At 52.4% G+C, this 21,613-nt stretch overlaps 2 protein-coding genes across 6 annotated transcripts; both read right to left on the bottom strand.

The window, feature by feature from the left end:
• Positions 1-367: 367 nt before the first annotated feature.
• On the bottom strand, positions 368-11,750 carry FXYD5 (FXYD domain containing ion transport regulator 5). Of its 4 annotated transcripts, none has more exons than XM_068992353.1 (8): positions 11,627-11,750; positions 10,881-10,941; positions 8,933-9,025; positions 8,243-8,341; positions 4,990-5,103; positions 3,865-3,894; positions 3,710-3,784; positions 368-642 (listed from the first exon to the last, which is right to left on the bottom strand). In XM_068992353.1, exons 2-8 carry the CDS (start codon positions 10,939-10,941, stop codon positions 593-595), a joined length of 522 nt encoding a protein of 173 aa, XP_068848454.1. In that variant the 5' UTR covers positions 11,627-11,750; the 3' UTR covers positions 368-592. The 4 variants fall into 4 exon arrangements, with proteins under 4 accessions (XP_068848454.1, XP_068848457.1, XP_068848455.1 ...); XM_068992356.1 differs by having other exon boundaries at positions 8,273-8,341; XM_068992354.1 differs by having other exon boundaries at positions 11,686-11,746.
• A 548-nt stretch (positions 11,751-12,298) lies between these two features.
• FXYD7 (FXYD domain containing ion transport regulator 7) lies at positions 12,299-21,537 on the bottom strand. Of its 2 annotated transcripts, none has more exons than XM_068993343.1 (6): positions 21,426-21,537; positions 16,592-16,621; positions 14,513-14,587; positions 14,329-14,371; positions 14,126-14,166; positions 12,299-12,634 (listed from the first exon to the last, which is right to left on the bottom strand). In XM_068993343.1, the coding sequence occupies exons 1-6, from the start codon at positions 21,448-21,450 to the stop codon at positions 12,612-12,614; spliced, it is 237 nt and encodes a 78-aa protein (XP_068849444.1). In that variant the 5' UTR covers positions 21,451-21,537; the 3' UTR covers positions 12,299-12,611. The 2 variants fall into 2 exon arrangements, with proteins under 2 accessions (XP_068849444.1, XP_068849445.1); XM_068993344.1 differs by having other exon boundaries at positions 14,338-14,371.
• Positions 21,538-21,613: the final 76 nt, after the last annotated feature.

Below are 21,613 nucleotides of genomic sequence, written 5' to 3'. Positions count from 1 at the left end.
GGGAAAAAGCCAGTTGCCATGGGCCTGGGGCCTCCATTTGTAATTGCCCAGTTACCAGAACCCCCTCCCAACATCAGGGGCCAAGCTGGCTTTGGCTCTGCACACACACCAGCTGAGGGTCTCCATCTGCCGTGGGCAGAATCCAGCGCTGACTCTCTCATTGGCCAAATCCTCCTGAGGCCCACCTCTCATTCCTCCCATCTCACCCCTGCTGGCTTGGTTCACCATATCCCCCACCTAGGCTGTGGAGTCTGTGACCCTCCCATCTTACCCCTGGGGGCCCTGCCCCAGCCCCCACCACTTTGTTCCACTCCCCAGTCAAGAGTGATCAGAGACCAAAGGACAGAGAACACAGGGCTTTACTTCCTGTCTGAACACAATGGATACATGGGGTGGGGGGGCAGGGCGGGCAAGCAGTCCTCAGGCAGGCAGGGCTGGGAGAACAGGGGGCTCAGGCCATCAGTCCTGGCTCTGGCTCCATCCGCCTCTTCCCAGGCTGGGCTTTGTTGTAGGTCCAGCAAGGTCACAGTGAGCCAGTGGGGGCTCAGTCTCGGGGTGCCCATTAGATCTTCAGCCCCTGCTTCCTCAGGACTCATCTGTCACGATTCCAGCACAATCGGGGCAACTGTCTGCACTTGCCACCTGTGGGTAAAAGAAACAGTTCAGTCGTGAGTCTGAACAATACTGATTATTACGTGTGATCTGGGTGCTGGAGGATGAGGCCTATCCGCCCTGTCCCTCAGAAGGCTCCAAGGCAACTCTGAGCAAGTGACAAGAAGCTGATGGGGAAGAGCTGGCTCAAGGGTCCCCAGGGGTCACTCACATGTTCAGCAAATATTTACTGTGCACCTAGTGGGCCAGGCAGTGACCTGGGCACTGGGGACACGGGAACACGGCCAGGAGCACAAATGGAGGAAATCCCTGCTCTGGGAGCACTGACTTGCCAGTGGGGGAGACGGAGAATGAGAAAAGACCTAAGTCAAGTGTACGGATGGTGGTGAGTCAGTGATGAGTGCTATGAGGAAAATTAAAACAAGGAAGGAGGCAGGGAGGCCCAGCAGTTGGGGGCATCCTCATGGCGATGACTAGACATGCCTTAATTGGGGAGGTGATATTTGAGCAAAGACCTGAAGGGGATGAGAGGGAAGCCACGTGGACATCTGGAGGAAGGGTGTTCCAGGCGTAGGGAACAGTCGGTTCTGAGGCCCTGAGTGAGGGAGTAGACAGGAGGGATTAAAGGAGAGCTGGAAGGCCAGGGGGTTGGGCCAAAGCAAATGAGGGGGATCTTAGAAAACAAAGGAGGGGGACTTCCCTGGAGGTGCAGCGGTTAAGACTCTGCTCGCAGTGCAGGGGGCCCAGGTTCAATCCCCGGTCAGGGAACTAGATCCTACGTGCCTCAACTAAGAACCTGCATGCTGCAGCCAACGAAGACCCCAAAATGTGTGAAAGTGTGTGTTAGTCGCTCAGTCATGTCCGACTCTTTATGACCCCATGGACTGTGGCCCACCAAGCTCCTCTGTCCATGGGATTCTCCAGGCAAGAATACTGGAGTGGGTTGCCATTCCCTTCTCCAGGGGATCTTCCTGACCCAGGGATCTGCATTGCAGACAGATTCTTTACCATCTGAGCCACCAAAGCAGCCGACTAAATAATTTTTTTTTTTAAAGAAAGAAAACAAGGGGAACTTCAGAAAACAGCCCTTTTCCATCTCCCAGCTGCCGCCCTTACCTACCCCTCCCTGTCCCTCTGGGCTCATCTCCTACTCCTCTTCGCTCACACCTTCCCAGCCACTCCCTCTTCCCTTGGTTCTTTTAACAAGCTCAGCTCATTCCTGCCTCCAGGGCCTTCCACTTGCTGCTCCCTCTGCCTGGTTTTTAAAATCGTCTTTGTCATCATCAGAATCCATTCTGCTTTGACCTCTTCAGAGGAAGTGCCTCTTCTCATCCTTCTCAATCTCATCTTTATTTTCCTCTTGGCAAGTCTCTTTTTCTGTATTCACACTGCTCACGAAAGCATTGACCTATTTATTGTGCTCTCCCACCAGCTGTGAGTTCCCTAATGATGGGGACCAGAGTCCCCAGCATCACAGCACAGGAGGGCGCAGGTAGTGTGTGTGTGCTCAGTCGTGTCCGACTCTTTGCCACCCCATGAACTGTAACCAGCCAAGCTCCTCTGTCCATGGGATTTTTCCAGGCAAAAATACTGGAGTGGGTTGCCATTTTCTACTTGGGGGGACCTTCCCGACCCAGGGATTGAACATGCGTCTCTTGTGTCTCCTGCATTGGCAGGTGAATTCTTTACAACTAGTGCCACCTGGGAAGCCTGGGCACAGAGTAGGTGCTCACAAATGCCACTGGAACAATTTATAGCCCTAGAGGTTAACATTCAGGCTCTGCCCTCACACAGACATAGGTCCAGCCCTTCCCTGATTTTTATGTGCTGTGTGACCTTGGGCAAACTTTGCAACTCTCTGAGCCTCACTTTTCCCACAGGGGATAGCACAGTTCCTGGCACAAAGTCAGGATCTATAAACACGCGTTGAAAAACTGAGGCAACAGTGCTTGACTCCCTATTCAACACTGATCAGACACGTGTCAGTGATCTCTTTTTAATTCTATCCATGTTCTGCCTCCCACCTTAAGGCAAAAAGATATGGCTGTGCCCCTTTTCCTGATGAGGAAGCTGGACAAGAGAGGTCATAAAACTTGGCGTGGGTTATACAGTTTAACTGAGAGCTTGCAAACTGGTGGCCCTTGTATTTTATTTAATCTGTAACATTATTAAAAAATTAGTTTCTCTGCTTGAAATCCTCCCTTTGTCCCCCTTTCCTGCCTGACACTGGGCCCTGCGAGGCTGAGCACAGCCTGGTGGGAGAGACGAGGGCACAAAGGAGAAAGAGGCTGAGGTGTCTGATCCTCTTGACTCCTGCCCTGCTCCTTCCTGGGGAGCTTACCAGGAAGCAGTGGCTGGAAACCTCTCTCTGGAGTCGCAGCTCCTGTTTGGGGGCCCCTCCTTCAGCTCCATCTCTCACCAGGCCCTGGCGCAGCTGCTCCTTCCCCTCACTGCCTCAGGCTGCGGCATCACAGCTCCCAGGTGTTGCTACTCCTGGGGAGTTGCACCATTGCATTCCCCTGCCATGTGAACAAGCCCAGGCTAGTCTGCTAGAGAAGACCACCAGGCGAAGACCTGAGGTTCCCGTTCAAACAGATCCCTGCTGACCCGCAAATGCCCTCAGAGGCACGAATACATCCAGCGACAACCAGAAGAACCACCCAGCTGAGCCCAGACTATGTTTCCAAAGTGCAGAAGTGACAGCTCAGTAAATGGTTATCATCTTAAACCCCTGAATTCCGGGGTGGTTTACATGGATGTGCATTCTCAGTCACTCAGTCATGTCTGACTCTTTGCAACCCCACAGACTGTAGTCTGCCAGGCTTTTCTGTCCATTGGATTTCCCAGGCAAGAATACTGGAGTGGGTTGCCATTTCCTTCTCCAGGGGCTCTTTCTGATCCAGGGATTGAACCTGCGGCTCCTGCATTGGTAGGTGGATTCTTTACCACTGAACCACCTGTGAAGCCCGGTTTACATGGATATGTCTCCTTTAAAATGACCTTGTTAGGGGCCTTCAAGTCCTGTCCAGTCAGAGTGTAAGCCAAGGTCTCCTCCCTCCCAGTCCTGATGCCTCTCCCACCCAGCCCCCATTCTCACTGGTGAGGATGACAATGCCTGTGATGAACAGCACTGCTGCCACCATCAGCCCCCGTTTCCGGAGAGTGTCCTCGTCTGCAGAGAGAGAAATGGAGGAACGTGATGAGAGGGGCCTTCAGCCTCCTTTCCCCCACAGCCTCCCAAGAGTAACTTACCATAGAAGAAGGGGTCATCCTCCTTTGACCCTGGAGGGGACAGAAGGGAACAAAGGTTTATGGAGCAAATTGGCGAGCGAGAGAGTCAGAGAGGAGACACTTGGATCTCAGCCTTGGTGCACTTAGGGAAAAACCTGAAGTCCTCACAAGGAACACAATCGGGTTCCCATCACCTCGAAACCCCTCCTCGGTCATCCCCTTACTCACTGCGCTTTTCTCCCACCCCCATTCCCCACGGGTGAACTGTGTGAAGCCCTGCTCACCCCAGGGCCTTTGCACCGGCTGCTTCTACTGCCAGAAGCTCCCTTCCTCCGGCATCCACATAGTTCCCCTTAGCTTCTTCTCAGTGAGGTCTCCCTGGCCTTTTACAGAAAATACTCTCTGCCCACTCTCTCACCCTAACTCTGTTGCATCTTTCTTTTTCTCCCCCCCCTTCATTTTTCTTGACAGCAACTTAATTATGGCTATTATTAACTTATTATATATAGTTACTATGATCCTTATTTATTGTCTCTCTCCCATGAGAACATCTGCTCCATGAAGGGAGAGACTTTCAACTGTCTCACTCACTTCTGTACTCCTGGCACCTAGAGGAGGGCCTGGCCCACAATAAGTGCTCAGTGGCTATTGTTTGAATGAAGGAGTGATTGAACTCTCTCTGTGATCCATGGCTGTATCATTTCCATCTGTTCACGGAGGCTGGCTGCACAGGAAGTGGAAGATAAGGCCAGGAGGGGAAGAATCAAGGTGCCCCTATACACAGAGCCCTTTGCTGACCCCAAACTGATCTCCAATGCACAGGTAAATCCAGCCGAGACCAGAGAAGCACCCAGCCAAGCCCAGACTAGACTTCCAAATTGCAGACCTGAGCGTTAAATAAATGATTGTCATTTTAAGCCACTGGGTTTTGGAGTCATCTCTATGCAACACTCACACATTCATTCATCTCTTCAGACATTTACTGTGCGCCCACCCTTTACTCACTCACAATACCAGCCCTGAAGTCAGGTATTCACCCGACACCTAGTTACTGCACATTCTTCTGTGCTGCACAGTATTGAGGTGCTAAGAACATGCAGTGAATAAGAAATAGCCTGTGTCCAGTCTGAGAAGGGAGTTACTGACCAGGTTGTCTGAGGATGGAGTCCTTCCTCTCATGCCTGCTTGGGGATCGTGTCTTGGAGGGCGTGGAGCCTTGAGTGGGATTGGCAGGGGGTTTCGGCTTGGAGGGTGTAGAGCCTTGAGTGGGATCGGCAGAGAGCAGCCAGAGGATGGTGGAGAGCAGGAGTGAACCAGGGAGAGGAAGGAGAGACACCATTAATGATCTTTGGGAGTAGCCCCTCTCCCACGCCTACACTCAGTGAGCTGGCACAGGTCCCCCCCACCAACCCACGGAGGCAGCCAGGAGCGGCAGGTGCTCACCCTGATTAAGACCAACAGTCCAGGCTAGCTTGCTAACCCCGGAGGAACCCCTGGCCCCTCTCTGAGGACCTTCTGCACGGCCCCATGATCAGGAATAAAGGGTAACGTCTGTCAGACCCAGACAAGGGCTTCCAGGATCTTGACCCAGTCACAGAACTTGGAGATACTGGTTAGAAAACATGTTGAATATCACCTCTGCTCCCAGACCAAGAACATCAGAGGGTTCCTCTTGGTAAAAACATGAATATCCCCAAGGAAAGTCCTGCCCCTCTGGCACTGAGAAGCATCCCCAGTAAGGTGGTCACCCCTGACGGATGCCCAGATGTGAAGTCAGCAAGCAGAGAAACTGCCTCGTGACTGGCTCCCCAGGCCAGCCTCAGTGCCTCGCTTCCTAAACATGAACCAACAGCCAAAGGCTATAAGACGTTCAGGAAAGCTTTTTCCAAGAAAAGCGAGCAGCAAAGTCATGGGCAAAGATGGAAGGATCACAGGAAATGTAAAAGGACAGCCTCAGCGGTACGTAGGGCTTATCGCCCCCTCCCCCAGTGTGAGGAAGCCTGGGCTCAAACTTTGGTTCTGCCATTTTGCACCGTGTGGCCTAAGGCCTGCCGAGTAACCTCTCTGGGCTTTAGTTTTCTTCCCTGTAAAATGGGGTACCAACAGCTCCTACCATGTAAGGTAGTGATCAGCACTAAATGACTGATCATGTAAAAGTTTAGCACAGCGCATGGAGCAACCCTCAGCACATTGCTGTATTGTCTACTTGGCTCTGACTCTCCCCTTCTGCGAACAGTCCACCTTTCTCTCAGGGGAAATGATGCTGCGTCCCCAGATCATCTCGGTCTCCTACGGTAACCCAGCCACAAGGGGGAGCATGTGACCCAGTCTCATCCTTTCCCGTAGCGCTCAGTGGCTTCAGTCATGGGCTGTAACCTGCCAGGCTCTCCTGTCCCTGGGATTCTCCAGGCAAGAATGCTGGAGTGGGTTGCCGTGCCCTTCTCCAGGGGTTCTTCCAACCCAGGGATCAAACTCGCATCTCTTATGTCTCCTGCATTGGCAGGCGGGTTCTTTACCACTGAGCCACCTGGGAAGCCCCATCCTTCGCTGGGACCTTTTAAATTCCAAGTTAAAATTTTCAGCAGATGCTGGGTGAAACTCAGAAGTTCTGAGCCTGCAGGTGATGGAGCCACTTCCTTGCCAGGTGAAAGACAAGCTCCAGCACGAGAGAATAAATACGCAGGAGGGAGAGAAGCTCTGTGGGTGCTGGGCAAGCTTGCAATTCAGCAGTGCCTTTTACCTCTTGGCTCCTTGACCCCCTCCGCCCAGCTGAATTTTCATCACGAATAACCAGGGATATAGAAGAACACATACAGTAACCCAGGTCAGCAAGGACTCAGAGTAAGAGAATCCAGAAATATGAAGATGTTTTCTCAACTGGAAAATGTGGAAACAGCTGCTATACCCCGACCCCCATGGTTGTACAGAATTAAAAAAAAAAAACTCCCTTCCCCCAAGACACTGTATTTCCATCTGTTGTAAAATTGTTTTAATAGACAGACTGTCAGCAAGAGATGCTTTACTGTCATCACTGGGAAGTTGTAACAATGATAACAATTAAAAAAATCTACAGGGGAAGGACTTTCCACGTAGTGCCCTTGTGCAGTGCCCAACCTGAGCAACCATGCATGCATTCCAGCTTGTGAGTTGTCTAATCTATAGGACTTTCCAGTGGGGGCTGCTTCTCAAATATGGGCCATCACACAGGCATTAGAAACCACCTATCACCTTTATTTCCGCTCATCTCCCTTTCCCAAATGTTACCCCTAGTAACATTGACTCACTTGTCCTGTGGTGAGTCACCTTTTCCCTTATTCTTGATCTAAGTGGTTCAGACAGAGCTGAAGGGGTTTTCCAGCCCCACGATGGGGCACAAGACTCAGCCCTGACCAATGAGAGCTGTTCATTTCCCAGGCTCCCACTGGTCAGTCATGGGCACGTGACCCCACCTGGGCCAATGAGAATCAGCTCTAGGCCTTCTAGCTAGCAAGGCACTCTAGTTGCTGTGTTTGTAATGGCAACTTAGGACTAGTGGACCACTTTTGCCACTAAGATGGGAAAGACCTCTTCAGAATGAAGATAGCAGAGCTGAGAGAGGAAGAAAGTCGTGATGACAGTGCTTGAGCTCTTTGACCCAGCTGTGCCTGACATTAGTGCCTCTGTACTTAACAAAGCATATATTGCTAATAATTTTTTTTTCAGTTGGGTTTTCTGAATTTTGTAACTGAAAAGCTCCTGCTCTAACATTAAGAAGATCTACACCAAGGATAAACCCACAGGCACATTTCCCGCATCAGCCCTATGAAGGGACCTGAATCTTTATTCAGGGTCTTGGAGGGACTTCCCTGGTTGTTCAGTGGTTAAGAATCCGCCTTCCAATGTAGGGGACACAGGTTTGATCCCTGGTCCAGGAAGATGCCACGTGCCTCAGAGCAACTAAGCCCGAGGGCCACAACTATGGGGCCCAAGCACTCTAGAGCCCATGTTCCATAACAAAAAGAGAAGCCCGGGTACTGCATCAAAGATCCTGTGCAACCAAGACCCAGTGCAACCAAAACAAAATTAATTAATTAATTTAATCAAGTTACATTTAAAAAAAAAAGAGGGTCTCTGAGTCTATCAAATTTGAAAATGCTGCAAACCAGATGGTCCCTCTTGGGATGGCTGCTGCAAATAAGCTTTATTACGACTCTGAGAAGTCCCAGCAGATAGAAACGTTTTTAACTCAAGAGTTTCCCAAATATCTTTAACTGCAAACCTAAAAAAAAAAAAAAAAAAAATTGGAAAAATGTATTAATTCCCCAGGCGGATGCTCTGAGAAACGTACTCAGGGAAATGCTGCCCTAGATGGAGAATTAAACACAACTCAAGTATGTTGCTGTGCCAGTCCCAGGTCTACCTTGCATCGTGCTCTTGTCCGTCCCCTGACCTGTTGTTAGAAGCACCTCCGTTTCCGTCGTTTGCTGGGTCTGGGTCTCCATCTGGTTCGGTGTTGCTTCTACTCAGGGCAGAAGAGAAAGGCGGGGAGGGTGAGAAAGGAGTGAATCATGGATCTGCAGAAAACAGCAAGGGTCCTTCTCCCTGAACCAGGCTGGCTAAAATCAAAGATGTCCACAGATAAATGTCGCTGTAGGGGTGAGAAAGGGGGACCCTCTCACGTGCCGCTGGTAGCAGGGCAAGTTGGTGGTCCTGTGCCCCACAGGGTCATGAGTAAACTTCAGAGCCAGGTTCCTGGACCCTCATCGCAGGCATGTCACTGACTTTTGGTGACTCCTTCGGTGAGTGACTCTGAGCCTCCTGTAAAATGAGGATAGTGCTCATTTCTTTCTAAGAGGGCTTGTGTGAGGACTGGGTGAGTGAATGCAGGGTAAGTATTTAGAACCATGACTGTCCCTTCATTTGTGCTGTAAGTGCTCAAGGAGGAAGGGACGAGGTTTCTCATTGTGGCGCTGTGAGCAGCAGGATGAACTGAGCCTAGATGGAGCCATGCCTGAAGGTGCATCCCTGGACTTTTCAGTTACACAAACCCCAAAACTCCCATTTGGTTCAAGCTTGAGATTTTTGTTGCTGTGACGGGATGTTGACAGACCCATTCCTTGTTCCTCATCTGGGGCTGGAGTAGGGACATGAGTGATTTCAGTCACTGGATCTGCTGGAGTTACGACCTCCTTTGATATCTTTCCTGGAAAATCAAGGATGAGAAGTCAGTGGGGAGCCTTTGGTCCCCCTTCTCTCACCAACACTCTTACCCTCTCCTCCCTTCTGAAACCTTGGTGGTCTGTTGGTGGGGCAGCAGTTGACCGATCAGCTTTGGTGGAAGTGTTTTAAGAAATGCTAACACCACAGCACCCTTCCTCCAGCCGCCTCTCCCTATCCATCCTTGTGGGATGAGAGAGGCAGTTAAGGCAAGTATGCCCAGGTGCTAGAGTCAGCCAGGGGCCTGATTTCAAATTCTGTTCCCAATAACTTCCTTGCTGTGTGACCTGGAGCAAGTGAAACCTCTCCCTCTGAGCCCTGGTTGCCCCCTCTGCAAAGTGAAGATAATTCTTGAATCTATTTCTCAAGACTGTAGAGAGGGTGAAATGAGATGGAGGTGGGAAGAGTCTCCCCTACTGCTTAATATGCAGTCAGTGCTGGATATCGGATATCATATCTATCAATCGCCACTGCCCCCAGCCTGGCCCCGCCTCCATCCTCTCCCTCTGGGACCATCGCACAGCCTCCTCCCTGGTCTCCCCGCTCCCCAGACACAGCCAGAGGGAGCCTGTGAACCTGATTCAGATCAGGCTGCTGGCTGAGTGCCTCCTCTGGCTCTACCTTGCTCTGAGTAAGAGCCAAAGCCCTCATGTGGCCCATAAGTGTCCCCCCCAACAACCCGATCTCCTGTCACCTCTCTGACCTCTCCTGTTTCCACCCCGCCCTTTGTTCATCCCAACCCAGGCCTGGCCTGCCTGCTGTCACTCACGCTCTCCAGATAGAACTCATATTCCTCACATACCTGCTTTGCTCATCCCCTCCTCTCCTTGTATCTGCCCAAATGTCACTTTCCGGTGAATGTCACTTTCTGGTGAGGTCTTCCCTGATCACTCTATTTAAGCAAGCCTCATTTCTCTCTTCTATTTTCTTCCCATAGCAATTTCCACCTTCTAGCATATAATATTGGGTTGGGCCAAAAGTTCGTTTGGTTTTTTCCATAAGATGTTATGGGCCAACCCAATATAAGTTACTGAATGCATTTGGTGTCTGTCTTTCCAATTAGAATGTGAGCTCCTGTTTTATGCCTTGCTGTTTCCCCAGTGCCTAGAATAAGATCTGCTCAGTGAACGCTTGTTGAACGACTGAATGAACACACGAAAACCATTTTATCCCAGAGAAATGGGGCCACTTTGGTGCAGAGTTTGCTCTGGGTTCCGGGGTTAGAGCCCAGCCCCTCCACACACTAGCCTCTGGCACAGGGCACTTTCCTTCACTGAGCCTCAGTTTCCTCATCTGTAAAATGGCCATAATAGCATCATAGATTAGAGCAGAAGCTGAAACAAGTACCTGCCATGTAGAAAGCACCTGCAAGGATCCCCCATAGATACTGTTTTCAGAAAACACTTCACAGGCAAGAGTGAGACGTCTTCAACTCCTGGACTGGCCTCAGCTCACCCCCTTCCCCTAATCACATATCACCCCAGGATCCAGGAAGCTCCTGTGCTGTGAGTCGAGGGTTCTTGGCTGCCAAGTAGAAAACCTACACCCATCTCCCCGCCAAATCAAACTCCGTGAGTTCTTCTTGGAAGTCAAATGGAGGATGCTCAGCAGGACAGGCCCTGGCCAGACTCACTGGAAGCAGCCACCCAGGTCTGAGGTATCTAAACAGGGTGTAACCTTGGCCCCCTTACTGGGGCCCCCATTTCCTGGTGCCAGCTCAGTAGAAGACTGAGGACACAGGAGAGAGAACCCAGATTCACCAGGCAGCCACCCAGCAACAGAGGTACTCGAAGTGGGCTGGGGGCTCTGCAGCAGGGTGGAAAGAAAGGGCTGGGCCTTACCTCTGGTGGGGAGAATCAGGCCAACGGTGATGAAGAGACACAGGCGACCAGAGGGCGACATCTATAAAGCAAGCCGGAGCTGGGGTCAGCCAAGATGTCAGCGAGGCAGGGACAGGGCAACCCCCGGGACCCTGCAGCTCCCTTCCTTACCCTGAGCAGGCCCCTCTGGCTTCAGAGACCCCTGCTAGGGCTGATGGTTGGCTGTGGGGAAGGGGGCCAAGGGGAGGGTCTCAGAAGTGGAGGTTCCCAGCAGTCAATCCCTCCTTCCCTCTGCAGGTCCCCAAAGATAACAAAAAGCATCAGTCTACACCAGGCTGCAAGAGGCAGCCACTGCCCAGGGCAGTCCCCCTGCCCCACGAAGTGGAGAGGCACTCCGAGGCCGGCTGGGACAGACCCTGCCGGGCAAGGGGAAGGCGCCGGGGCACAGAAGAGGAGATAGGAGGGCCTCGGCCCTCCCTCTGGGGCTGTCCTCAGAGCGAGGAGCCAGCAAGGAGGGGGAAAGAGGAAGAGTGAGTAATGTGCTTCTGATCTCAGAGGAAAAAGTGAGTTGGTGTGAGGGCCTCCCAGCAGGGACAATAGAGCGGGATGCCGGGCAGATCTGAGCGGGCGAGAGGGAGGTAGGCGAACTGGGGAGACTGAGGCAGGGGGCGCCGAGTGGTGCCCACATGGCGGTGCCGGAGACGGCGGGACGGAGAGTGAGCATGAACGGGGGGCGGAGAGGCGCCGAGAGGATGGTCTCTACCCACCTGAGCCCGGCGCTTGGGCAGAGGGCAGCGGATGGAGGACAGTCGGAGGAGACACTCACGTCAGCGCCGGGGGTCCCAAGCCGGCAGCCTCGTACCGAGAGGGCAGCGGCGGCGGCTGCGTCCAGGCGGAGGGTGTGGCCAGGGGAGCGCGCTGGCGGGCGGGGACCGAGACGGGCTCAGTCATTTCCTCTCGGGTTTCCTGGCTTCGGAGCCCGGGGTGGGAGCAGGAGGGGGAGACGTGGGGGGCGATGCGGGGGCCCGGGGTGAGAGGCAGGGCGGAGGCCTCCACCCACCCCGCCTAGGGGAGGCTGGCGGCGGGAACCGCGGGGCGGGCAGGTCTAGGCGGGGTGGGGTCTGGGGAGGCAAGGGGAGCAGGGGGAGGGGTCTCCTCTGGGGTCTCGGGGATGGGCGGCTGGGTTGGGGCGGGGGTGGCGAGGAGGGAAGGGAGCGGAAGTTTGAGGGGTTCCGAGAGAGGAGGAGGCCACTAGGGAGCTGGCGGAGGGGACGGAGAGGAAGGGGGTAAGTCTGGGGAGGGAGAGACAGCTCCCCAGGTTCGATTTTGCCTCCTCCCCCGTTTCCTCCCCACAGACGAGAACACACACACAGAAGAGGGGGGAAAACCAAACGCAGATTTATTAAGCTCAAGACATAGACACTGAGGGTGCCGGGGTCCGGGTCTCCTAAGAGGAGACAGGGTAGTCCCTGGGAGCAGCGCCCCGGGACGGCGGGGGGCTGAGCGTGGTCTCAGGACCCCAGGAGATGGAGGCCTGAGTCTCCGGGTCTGGGATGCAGACGGGCTCTTTGGGGGGTCGTCATTGCCAAGGCCTAGGGAGGTGCAGCGGCTCCAGCCTGGGAGTGGGTGGGGCGGCTCATTCAGGGGAGCGCTGCCGGGGGCGGGGCCAGGCTGGGGTCCCCACCGCCTCCACCCGATCCTCAGGCTTCCGCTCTCAGGCAGGGACTGCAGTGGAGGTGACCACGACTGGTTCTACACGCCGCCACCTCCGGGGGCTGGGGAGAGACAGAGAGAGAGAGAGAGAGAGACAGAGCTGGGGAGCTTCAGTCGGAGACAAGAGGGGTGGCAGTGGGCCCTTCATCCCCAGCATTGAGGTCAAGCCTGCAGATTGTCACCCCTGAGCTAGCCCTCGGATGTTGTCTTGCCTCCCTGCACCCCAATGTCTGGTCCATATAGAGACACCTTGGTGGCTTTTATCCTATCCCACAGGGCACCTGTGATGAAGATGGGGACCCCTGGCCCACCCTGGGCTCTTCTGGGGTGTCCCCCTTCCAGAAGAAGAGTCTCCATCCCTCTGCCAAGCCTCCAACCTCTTCCTACACCCCAACACCCCATCTCTGGAACTTGGTATACAACAGGAATTCTCCTGTCTCCCACCCACTTGGGACCATCATTCAACTGTCATGGGTCAAAATCTCATATATACTCTTAGACTGTGGTCAGGTGTCTGGGCCAACCCCTTCATCATTCACAAAGTGACCCCTTTAAGTTCTTCAATCTCACGAAATAAACATGAAACAAAACACATGAAATTCAACATCAAATCCTCCAAATGTTGATTACCCCAAGGCCCCTTTTTTTTTTAGTTCTAAAAACAAAAGAGCCAAAGAGATTCCCATCTCTGGTTTTTTAAAAGTCCCTGGAAAGGACACAGTTCCATCAAAAACAGGTCGAGATATTTTTACATAATTAAAATGAACACCCCCAAGGAGTCACAATCTTTCATCTACATGCTTATCCCTGCTCCTACATCCTACATCTCTCTCCACCTTCCTTTATAGCCTCTCTGCACCTGACTTTCCCCCTCCACCCATCACCCCCTCCACTCTCCACCTCCCCATCCTCCACCCCTCTTCCACCCTCCACCCCCCACCCCCACCCTCCACCACCCTCCACCCTACTCCCTCCTATATTCTCTCTTTTCTTCTCCAATATCAATGTTTAAAATCTGCATTCTATATGTCTCTCCTTTTGTTTTTTTGATACAATTATTTTTAAGCCCTTCCTTCCTTCCTTTCTGCTTGCCTGCCTTCTTCCCTCCCTCTATCCCTTTTCCCCCTTGCTTCCTCCCTTCTCCCTTCCTTTTTCTCAGTCATTTCATCCTTGATTGTCCTAACTGAACAGGAAAGTCAAGAAATCGTTCTATCTTCCTACCTTCTCTAGTGCTCAACTCTGCCTTCATTCTGATTGCCAACGTTCTTTTCCCACGTGGGACCCCTCTCTTCACAGGCTGTGGCTCTCTCCTCTGGAGAATGAGTTCATCCTTGCTTTTATAAGATTAGGTACTTGTTTCTGGGCATCTTCTAGGACTCTTTAGGAGTCCATGACACATCCCACTAACTTTATGCTTTAACAGGTTTGATGTGTGGAATCTTGGCCGCATTGTTGGCGGCCCCATTCTTAGGGAGATTCAGCACAACGTCACCTTGGACTCCCCTCCCCACTCCCACTCACCCTCACAGAACCACACTCTCTCACACCCTCACCTGAGGAGGGAAGCTCCGACTTACAGGATTTGCATGTTGGGCTGTGGAAGCAAAGATGAGAGAGAAAGGCATCAAGAGACTCAACTGAGCAGGCTTTCTGGGAGACCCCTGGCTGGCTCTGGGATCCCTTTGGTTATGGCAGCACCCCTGGGGGCTCCCAGGCTGTTCCCACCCCTCCCTTTCTCTCCCCTCTGCTGCCAGACCTCTCAGACCTGGAGTCCGCCTTTCTGCACTTCACCTTCTTGCCTGTTAGGAGAGACGGAGAACAGAACAAGGAGACAGGACATAAGGGTTTGGACAAAAGCCAGTAGGGGAATTGTAGGTGCCTGGGGACCCCGAGGGGCCCTCTTAGAGGGGCTTTGGAGCTCAGGAAAGGGTCACACTTACTGAGGATAATGAGGATGCCCAGCAGGAACAATATGGTAGCCAGAGTCATGCCTACCGTCTGCACAGTGTCATAGTCTGGGGAAGAAAAATTAGAGGTCATCAAAGTAGGGGCGGCTCCTCAGCAACCCCCACCCCCACCCAACCCTGGAGCCTTGGCCCCAGTTCAAGGCTGCAGGCTTCTCCCATGGGTTCATGTGAGGATCAAAGACATGGCCCTTGGACACCAAGTGCTCCCCTTAGACCTCTCCCCACTACCCTTCTCTGGGTTCTTCAGCCATAGATATAGATAGGACCTTCTTCTACTGCAATGGTCCCCAGCATTTTGGGCACCAGGGATTGATTTTGTGGAAGACTATTTCTCCACGGACAGGGGTTAAGGGATGGGTTGGGGATTATTCTTATAAGGGGAGGGCAACTTAGATCCCCCGCCTGCACAGTTCACAATAGCGTTCCTGAATCTATCAGAATCCAAGGAGGCGGAGCTCAGGCAGTAATGCCAGTGATGGGGAGCAGCTGCAAATAGAGATGAAGCTTCACTCGCTTGCTCACTGGCCACTCACCTCCTGCTGTGCGACCCGGTTCCTAACAGGTCACTGACTGCTACCAGTCCTTGGCCCAACCATTGGGGACCCTTGTTCTACTGCATATATTTACTTTTTTCAGCAAACAGCCTCCTCTGTGGTCTCTCCATCATCCATCCCCCCACTCAGCGCCTCAGCCGCAGGGATCCTGTTAACACTTGAGTCCAATCAGGGTCCTCCTGAGCTCAGAGCACACCGCTCCACTCCCTCTAACCTCCACCTCATAGCAAAGAAAAGCCAGAGTCCTCCCCACAGCCCATGAGGCCCTGTACCATCTTGTCCTGATCCCTTCTCAGACCTCATTCCACTTCGCTCTCCTCCTCAATTCTCTTGTCCAAGCAAGGCTCTCCCTGCAGTTCCTGGAGCCTATCAGGCATGGTCCTACCTTAGGGCCTTTGCACTTGCTGGGCCCTCTTCCTGAAAGCTCCTCTCTCAAATGTCCCTCCCTTACCAACTCCTGGACTTTATTCAAATGTTAGTGACCCCTTCTCTGGCTGTCCTATTTAGAATTTCCCATCCTCTCCTCAACATTTCTTAACCTCAGTCTTTCTTTTATTTTCCTTCATAAGAATTATTCTTATCTAGTATGCCACAGTACATATCTATAGAAATATTTACTCTGGACCAGCAGTGGTCCAGGCCTCTGCCCTCAGGGAGTTGTCTTTCATTTGTGATAAAGAAAATAAAACCACACACACACACACACACACACACACACACACACAAAACCCACAAAACTCAGTCATGGGACCATGCCTAGATCTATGCGTGGCTTCTCTTGTTGCAGACTCAAGGAGGCCTCTCCTGACATACGGCTCCTAACAGTCATTATTTGATCTGAGGCCTGAAGAAGAAAAGGGAGCCTTAGCTAGCTGTGTGGAGAGCTAGAGGAAGCGTATTCCAGCAGACGGAACAGTAAGTGCAAAGGTCCTGAGGCAGGAAACAACTTAGAACACGGAGAAGAGTATGAGTGAACAAAGGGAGAGAACAGGAGGGTATATAGAGAGGGATCTGGGGTCAGGTCCACTGGACCTGGAGTCACTTTCTGACTTCAGTGCTATGGAAAGATTTAATGATATCTGAGTAAATCTTTCCCACAGTCCTTATGGTTGAAAACTGAGTGTTCTTTATTTACAGAAGGGCCCAGAGAGACAGAGTTGCTTGCTCAAGGCCACACAGCTAGTGAGTGGATCAGCCAGGATTCAAATCCAGCCAGCCTGGTGTCAGAGCGGTTGGCTTCTCTGATGACCCCAGCAAACTAGCCCAGAGTGCTGGTGAAGCCTGAGGAGGGCCCTTAGAGGGTACCCCCTCCCCATGTCTGATTCAACCCTCCATAGGCCAAGCTGATGTCAATTATATCCACAGGGTCATGTGGCCAGTGACCCAGCACATAACATGTAAGCCATAGCTGAAGCCACTTCAGCAGTGACCTGCAGGGATCTACAGCCACCCCTCCACCCAGCCCCTGGGTACCCTCGTCGCAGAATCTGCCACTCACCATAGTAAAATGGGTCAGGATCCTGAGGAACTGTGGGAAGAAGGCAGAGAGAGAGGGAAAAACATTTCAACACTGGGCTTCTGAATTATTTGAGGATCCTAATGGGGCCACTGGCCTAGTGGTTTCTGTGTAGAAATCAGATCACTGAGACCCCTTGCTCTGAACAATGTAGCCTCATGGCAGGACACAAAACTTAAAGACTGGAGCATAGGCTGGATTCCAGCCCCAACTCACTCCATTGCTCGATACCTTCCCTTATATAATGCCCAACTTACCTAACCACACATGGCAGTCCTGATCCTAGACCCCTGGGGAAATCTAACGCAAGCATGGACTCATTTCTTGAGAAACACGTATACACTTTCTTTTGCATATGATGCTGGGAGTATGAATCCCACTGGAGAACTAACTGCTCAGTGTATCAGCTTCCCCTGAACACTCCCTACAACTTCTCAGTCTTCTGAGAGCTCTCATCCACTTGTTCCTGCCACCAAATCCAGCAGAGAGGAACTGTCCAAAAATTCATATTATTCCTATATTACTTATTTCTCAGACACCATCAAATTAAAGATTCAAAATTGAGTTTGTAGTAACTTTCCCAGTGTGTGCATGTACGCATGTATATGTATGTAACTGTACCACATAAAAACATACTCATCCACTAGAAGACTCGCCCTGATTTCTAAATGTTAACATGTGGATAATGTGTATAGCGGCTTCCTTGGTGGCTCAGATGGTAAGGAGTCCACCTTCAACGCAGGAGACCTGGGTTTGATCCCTGGGTCAGGAAGATCCCCTGGAGAAGGAAATGGCAACCCACTCCAGTATTCTTGTCTGGAGAATTCCATGGACAGAAGAGCCTGGCAGTGCAGTCCATGGGGTCGCAAAGAGTCGGACAAGACTGAGAGCAACTCACACTTTCACTTTCACTAATGTGTGTGTGTGTGTGTGTGTGTGTGTATTTACTTTTCCCTATCTCCCACTTCCCTGTCTCAAACGGTAGTCTCCTCCAGGAGAACTCAGAACATCCTTCCCATTCATGAAACCCATCCTGCTGCTTCCCTAATACACTGACAGCTTTTAGTACACCCTGCCTTGTTTAGAGTGGAATTCTGCAAAACATGCCCCACTAGGGGAGGGGGGTGTACTGGGGGTGCCAGGGTGATGCCAGATGTTGTCATTAGTGTCCTTCCCCCATCCAGGCTCAGCAAGGATGGCTATCTTGAGGTTGGGAAGGAGAACATGTGACTAATTCTGGCCAATGAACCATGAGTCTGGTCTGCAGCATTAACTGCCCATGCAAGAGCTCTCTTTTGCCTTTGGCTTGGTGACATGAATGTTCAAGATTGTGGCTGCTCCAGTTTTCTTTGGGAAGTAGAGACCCTACTCAAACCGTGGTGGACACATAATCTAAGAGAGAGATCTACTTTGGTTGTCAGAAATCACTGGGATTTTTGGTACTTCATTTGTTGTTGTTTAGTAGCTCAGTGGGGTCTGACACTTTTGTGACTCCATGCCCGCCAGGCTCCTCTGTCCATGGGATTTCTTCAGGCAAGAATACTGTAGTGGGTTGCCATTTCCTTCTCCAGGGGATTTTCCCGACCCAGGGATCAAACCTGTGTCTCCTGTATCTGCAGGCAGATTCTTTACTGCTGAACCAGCAAGGAAGCCCTTGGTACTGCATGCTGCTACTGCTAAGTTGCTTCAGTCATGTCCGACTCTATGTGACCCCATAGACGGCAGCCTACCAGGCTCCCCTGTCCCTGGGATTCTCCAGGCAAGAACACTGCAGTGGGTTGCCATTTCCTTCTCCAATGCATGAAAGTGAAAAGTGAAAGGGAAGTCGCTCAGTCGTGTCCAACTCTTGGCGGCCCCATGGACCGCAGCCTACCAGGCTCCTCCGTCCATGGGATTTTCCAGGCAAGAGTCCTGGAGTGGGGTGCCATTGTTACTGCATACTGTAGCTTAAACTGACTGATGCAAGACCCTGAATAGCACCGATTCACCCTAAGTTCACCTTCTTCAGTTCCCTGTCCAAAGAGACATTCTTAAAAAGGAGCTGATTTATCTCTACACCTTCCAACCCTTGCTAATCTCTCAAGAGAAAACAGGCCTTGGGCTCAGGGTCTTCAGCCGGTAATAATATCTAAGTAGACTGTTATGACATTATTTGATTTTATCCTTATTTATTTATCTAAGCACCATTTGATAGCATTGATTCCATGCCAGGCCCTCTTCTGAGCACTTACAGATATTACCACATTTAATCTTCACAGCCGTTCTCCAATATAGGCACTATCTTCATTCTATTTCCACTAAAGAGGAACACTGAGGCCCAGAAAAGTGAAATTGGTTGTTTAATATAATTTTAATACTTGCTTTTGGTGTAAGACAAAAAAAAAATCCTGATTTTCCATTTGTGGAGGTGATATAAAATAAAGCTAACAAAATGTTTTTAAAGTTAATCCTTTGAAGGAAAAAATGTTAAATATCAGTGTGGGGAATATTTGGACAGGGCAAAAATCATGAAGGTGGTACTCATAAGCATCAAGATGGGAAAATATTATTTTAGAATCATCTCTGCTCTGTCCTAGCTCCCCTACCAGATACAGAGCAAATTTATTTGACTCATCTCTGCTGTTAATCCTGGCATTTATAAAGTTGTTCAAAAAACTTTTCTAGAATGAATGAATGAATGAATGAACCCCTGCTAGGCAGCATCAGAGATGGAACAGTTGAATTATCCTGCTTTTGTCCCCTGTGTTTCCACACATCTTGCCTCCCCAAACCATCTGAGAAGCCCTGCCCCAGAAGGTGGTGAGCTCCTGCCCCAGCATCCTCCCTGGTTCCTCTCTGGTTCCACCCTCCTGGGGTGCTCCCTGCTCCATGCAGAAGTTCCTTTCTAGTTCCTGCTGTGCCAGAAATCTGGGTCCTCAAGGCAGGCTGAGCTAAGGGTGGAGCCAGGAGGTAGGAGAAGGAATGTGCCCCACTCCTGGCCAGTTGCCAGGGAGAATCAGGAAGGAGGTGGTTACTATGGCAACTGGAGCATCTCGAGAGGTGAGGAGAGGTGCTGGATCCGGGTACCCCAGGCTGGATGGGGTCCTGTGTGGGACTTGAGGGTTGGGTTTCTAACTCTGGGGCCCTGATTCCCTCTGCTCCCTTTGTACTTCCTATTGTTGCCCCTGAACAACTGGCTTGTGGCCAAGCTGAGGGTCCTTCTTAAGGATGGGGACCCAGGCCCAGTTGTGCCTTTCCATCTCCTTTCTGTTTGTCCCCAACACACCCTCCTGCTCTCTGACAAGGTGGGGGTGGAGGCTAGGGGTGCAAGGGAGCCGTTCCCCTCCCTAACGATCTGTTAATTAATTTCATTAAGCGGTTTACGACAGGCAACATGCGTTTCCTGCCTCCGGGTTTCCCAAGACCTGCGGTCCCCTCTCCTGCTGTGACTGGGGAAAGGGTGTGTGTGGGGGATGGGAGGCAGGGCATCTTCCTCCCACTTCTGCCCGTCTGCTGCCATCGATCCTGCTAACCACCATCTCTGCGAAAAGAAGCGCTGGGCTCCCGCCAGGGCTGCTGGCTCAACCCTGCCCCCTCTCCCTAGGGTGGCTTCCAGTCTCTGCAGCCGCCCCCCCCACTGCCCCCCCTCCCCGCCCTGCTTCAAATTCTGCAGATATGGTTCAGTGCAGCAGCCCCCGCCTGCCGGGAAAGGGGGCAGGGAAGGAGAGATCAGAGTGGAATTGGGGTTCCCTTCAGTGCCAGAGGCTCCTCAGCAATGATGGCCTCTTGCCTGACCCTGCTCTCAGGGCTGGAAACCCCCTCCCTGCCCACCTCTCCCCCACCATGAAAGCATTCTTCCCCCTTGTTCCTCTGCACAAGTAAGCTCAAGGAAGGGGGAACGTTGTGGGGAGCGAGTATTTCAGGGGTGCCTAATCGGGCTAATGGTGTGAAATGTCCATCTCTGTGTGGCTGGAGGGAGGTGGGAAGGCATCTGTGTGCACACCCAAATGCACCTTTTGGACAACACACTTGAATGAGGGCTGGGAAGGAGGGTCCTGCTACCCATCCCCGCCCATGGGAGCTCACTGCAGTGGTGCAGGCCCCACCCTGTGCCACCCCTCCTTCTCTTTCCCATTTCCGTCTCACGCTGTCGGCCCTTCTCTCTCTCTCCCCCTCTGTGTCTTTACGCCTCCCTCTGTCTCTTGGTCCCTATCTCTTTCAGGCTGTCTCAGTCAGTCTCTTTCTATATTCCTTACTGCCTCCCTCTCTCTTGCTCTCTCCATCTCTCACTTCCTACAGCTCCTGTCTTTCCCTCTTTCTGCTCTCTTCCCTCTGAACCTGCCTGTCAGAGATTTCAGGAAACACCCACCACAGGTGCCAGCACGAGAGAGAGAAGCGGTGGTTGGGGTGGGGGGGGCGGTGGATAGAAAAGAGGGAAATGGACCCCGTCCCCTTACGTTCCGCAGGGACCATGAAATCTGGGAGAACCTCTGTGGCTGCAAACCCAGCGGCTCCCACCCTCGAAGACCATTTCTCCGAGTCCACTACTACCGCTGCGCTGGATCAGCTGCACGGTTGCTATAGCTACCGGTCCGAGCATCCTTTCTCCCGGGACTGCTGCTCTCCAACCAGCGGTCCCGCACAGGAACCGAGACCACCGGGAGAGGATGCCCAATGGAGTACCGAGGGGTGCAATGCAGAGGCCTCCGCCCATGTGCGGAGGGAACATCCCCTTCCCCATTCCCCTCCCCTTTCAGTACTGGGCTCTCCCCCAGATCCTCTGTCAAGCTTTAAGATCCCGGAGCCCCGCTGCGCCCTCTCCCCAGGCGACGCTCACCCTTTGTGGGGACCTGGGTCGCCATGCCGGGCCGGAGCAAGGGGCGGCTGGATGTAGAGGCGGTGAAGGAGCGCTGGCTGCAGCAGCTGGAAGCCGGACCGACTGTTGTCAGGGGTAGATGGGGGGGGAGTCCTGGTGTTCGGGGGGCCGTAGCCAATGGGGGCCCGGAGAGCCCGCCCCCGTCCCGG

The sequence above is a fragment of the Capricornis sumatraensis genome, chromosome 20, assembly GCF_032405125.1.
Source record: "Capricornis sumatraensis isolate serow.1 chromosome 20, serow.2, whole genome shotgun sequence".
Classification (NCBI taxonomy): Eukaryota; Metazoa; Chordata; class Mammalia; order Artiodactyla; family Bovidae; genus Capricornis; species Capricornis sumatraensis.
Note: the sequence above shows the minus strand (reverse complement) of the source record. Positions and strands in the feature narration are given on the sequence as shown.

Bases quoted from the DNA above. Each gene is read 5' to 3' on its own strand.
- FXYD7 (XM_068993343.1), bottom strand. From the start codon at position 21,450: ATGGCGACCCAGGTCCCCACAAAGG. The intron at 14,588-16,591 runs GTGAGTGGCAGA...TTTCTTCCCCAG, and splicing joins TCCTGACCCATTTTACTATG to ACTATGACACTGTGCAGACG. The intron at 14,167-14,328 runs GTCTGGCAGCAG...TTGCTTCCACAG, and splicing joins GCGGACTCCAGGTCTGAGAG to CCCAACATGCAAATCCTGTA.
- FXYD5 (XM_068992353.1), bottom strand. From the start codon at position 10,941: ATGTCGCCCTCTGGTCGCCTGTGTCTCTTCATCACCGTTGGCCTGATT. The intron at 5,104-8,242 runs GTAGACCTGGGA...ATCCCACTCAAG, and splicing joins GGACAAGAGCACGATGCAAG to GCTCTACACCCTCCAAGCCG. The intron at 3,785-3,864 runs GTAAGTTACTCT...CTCTCTCTGCAG, and splicing joins GGATGACCCCTTCTTCTATG to ACGAGGACACTCTCCGGAAA.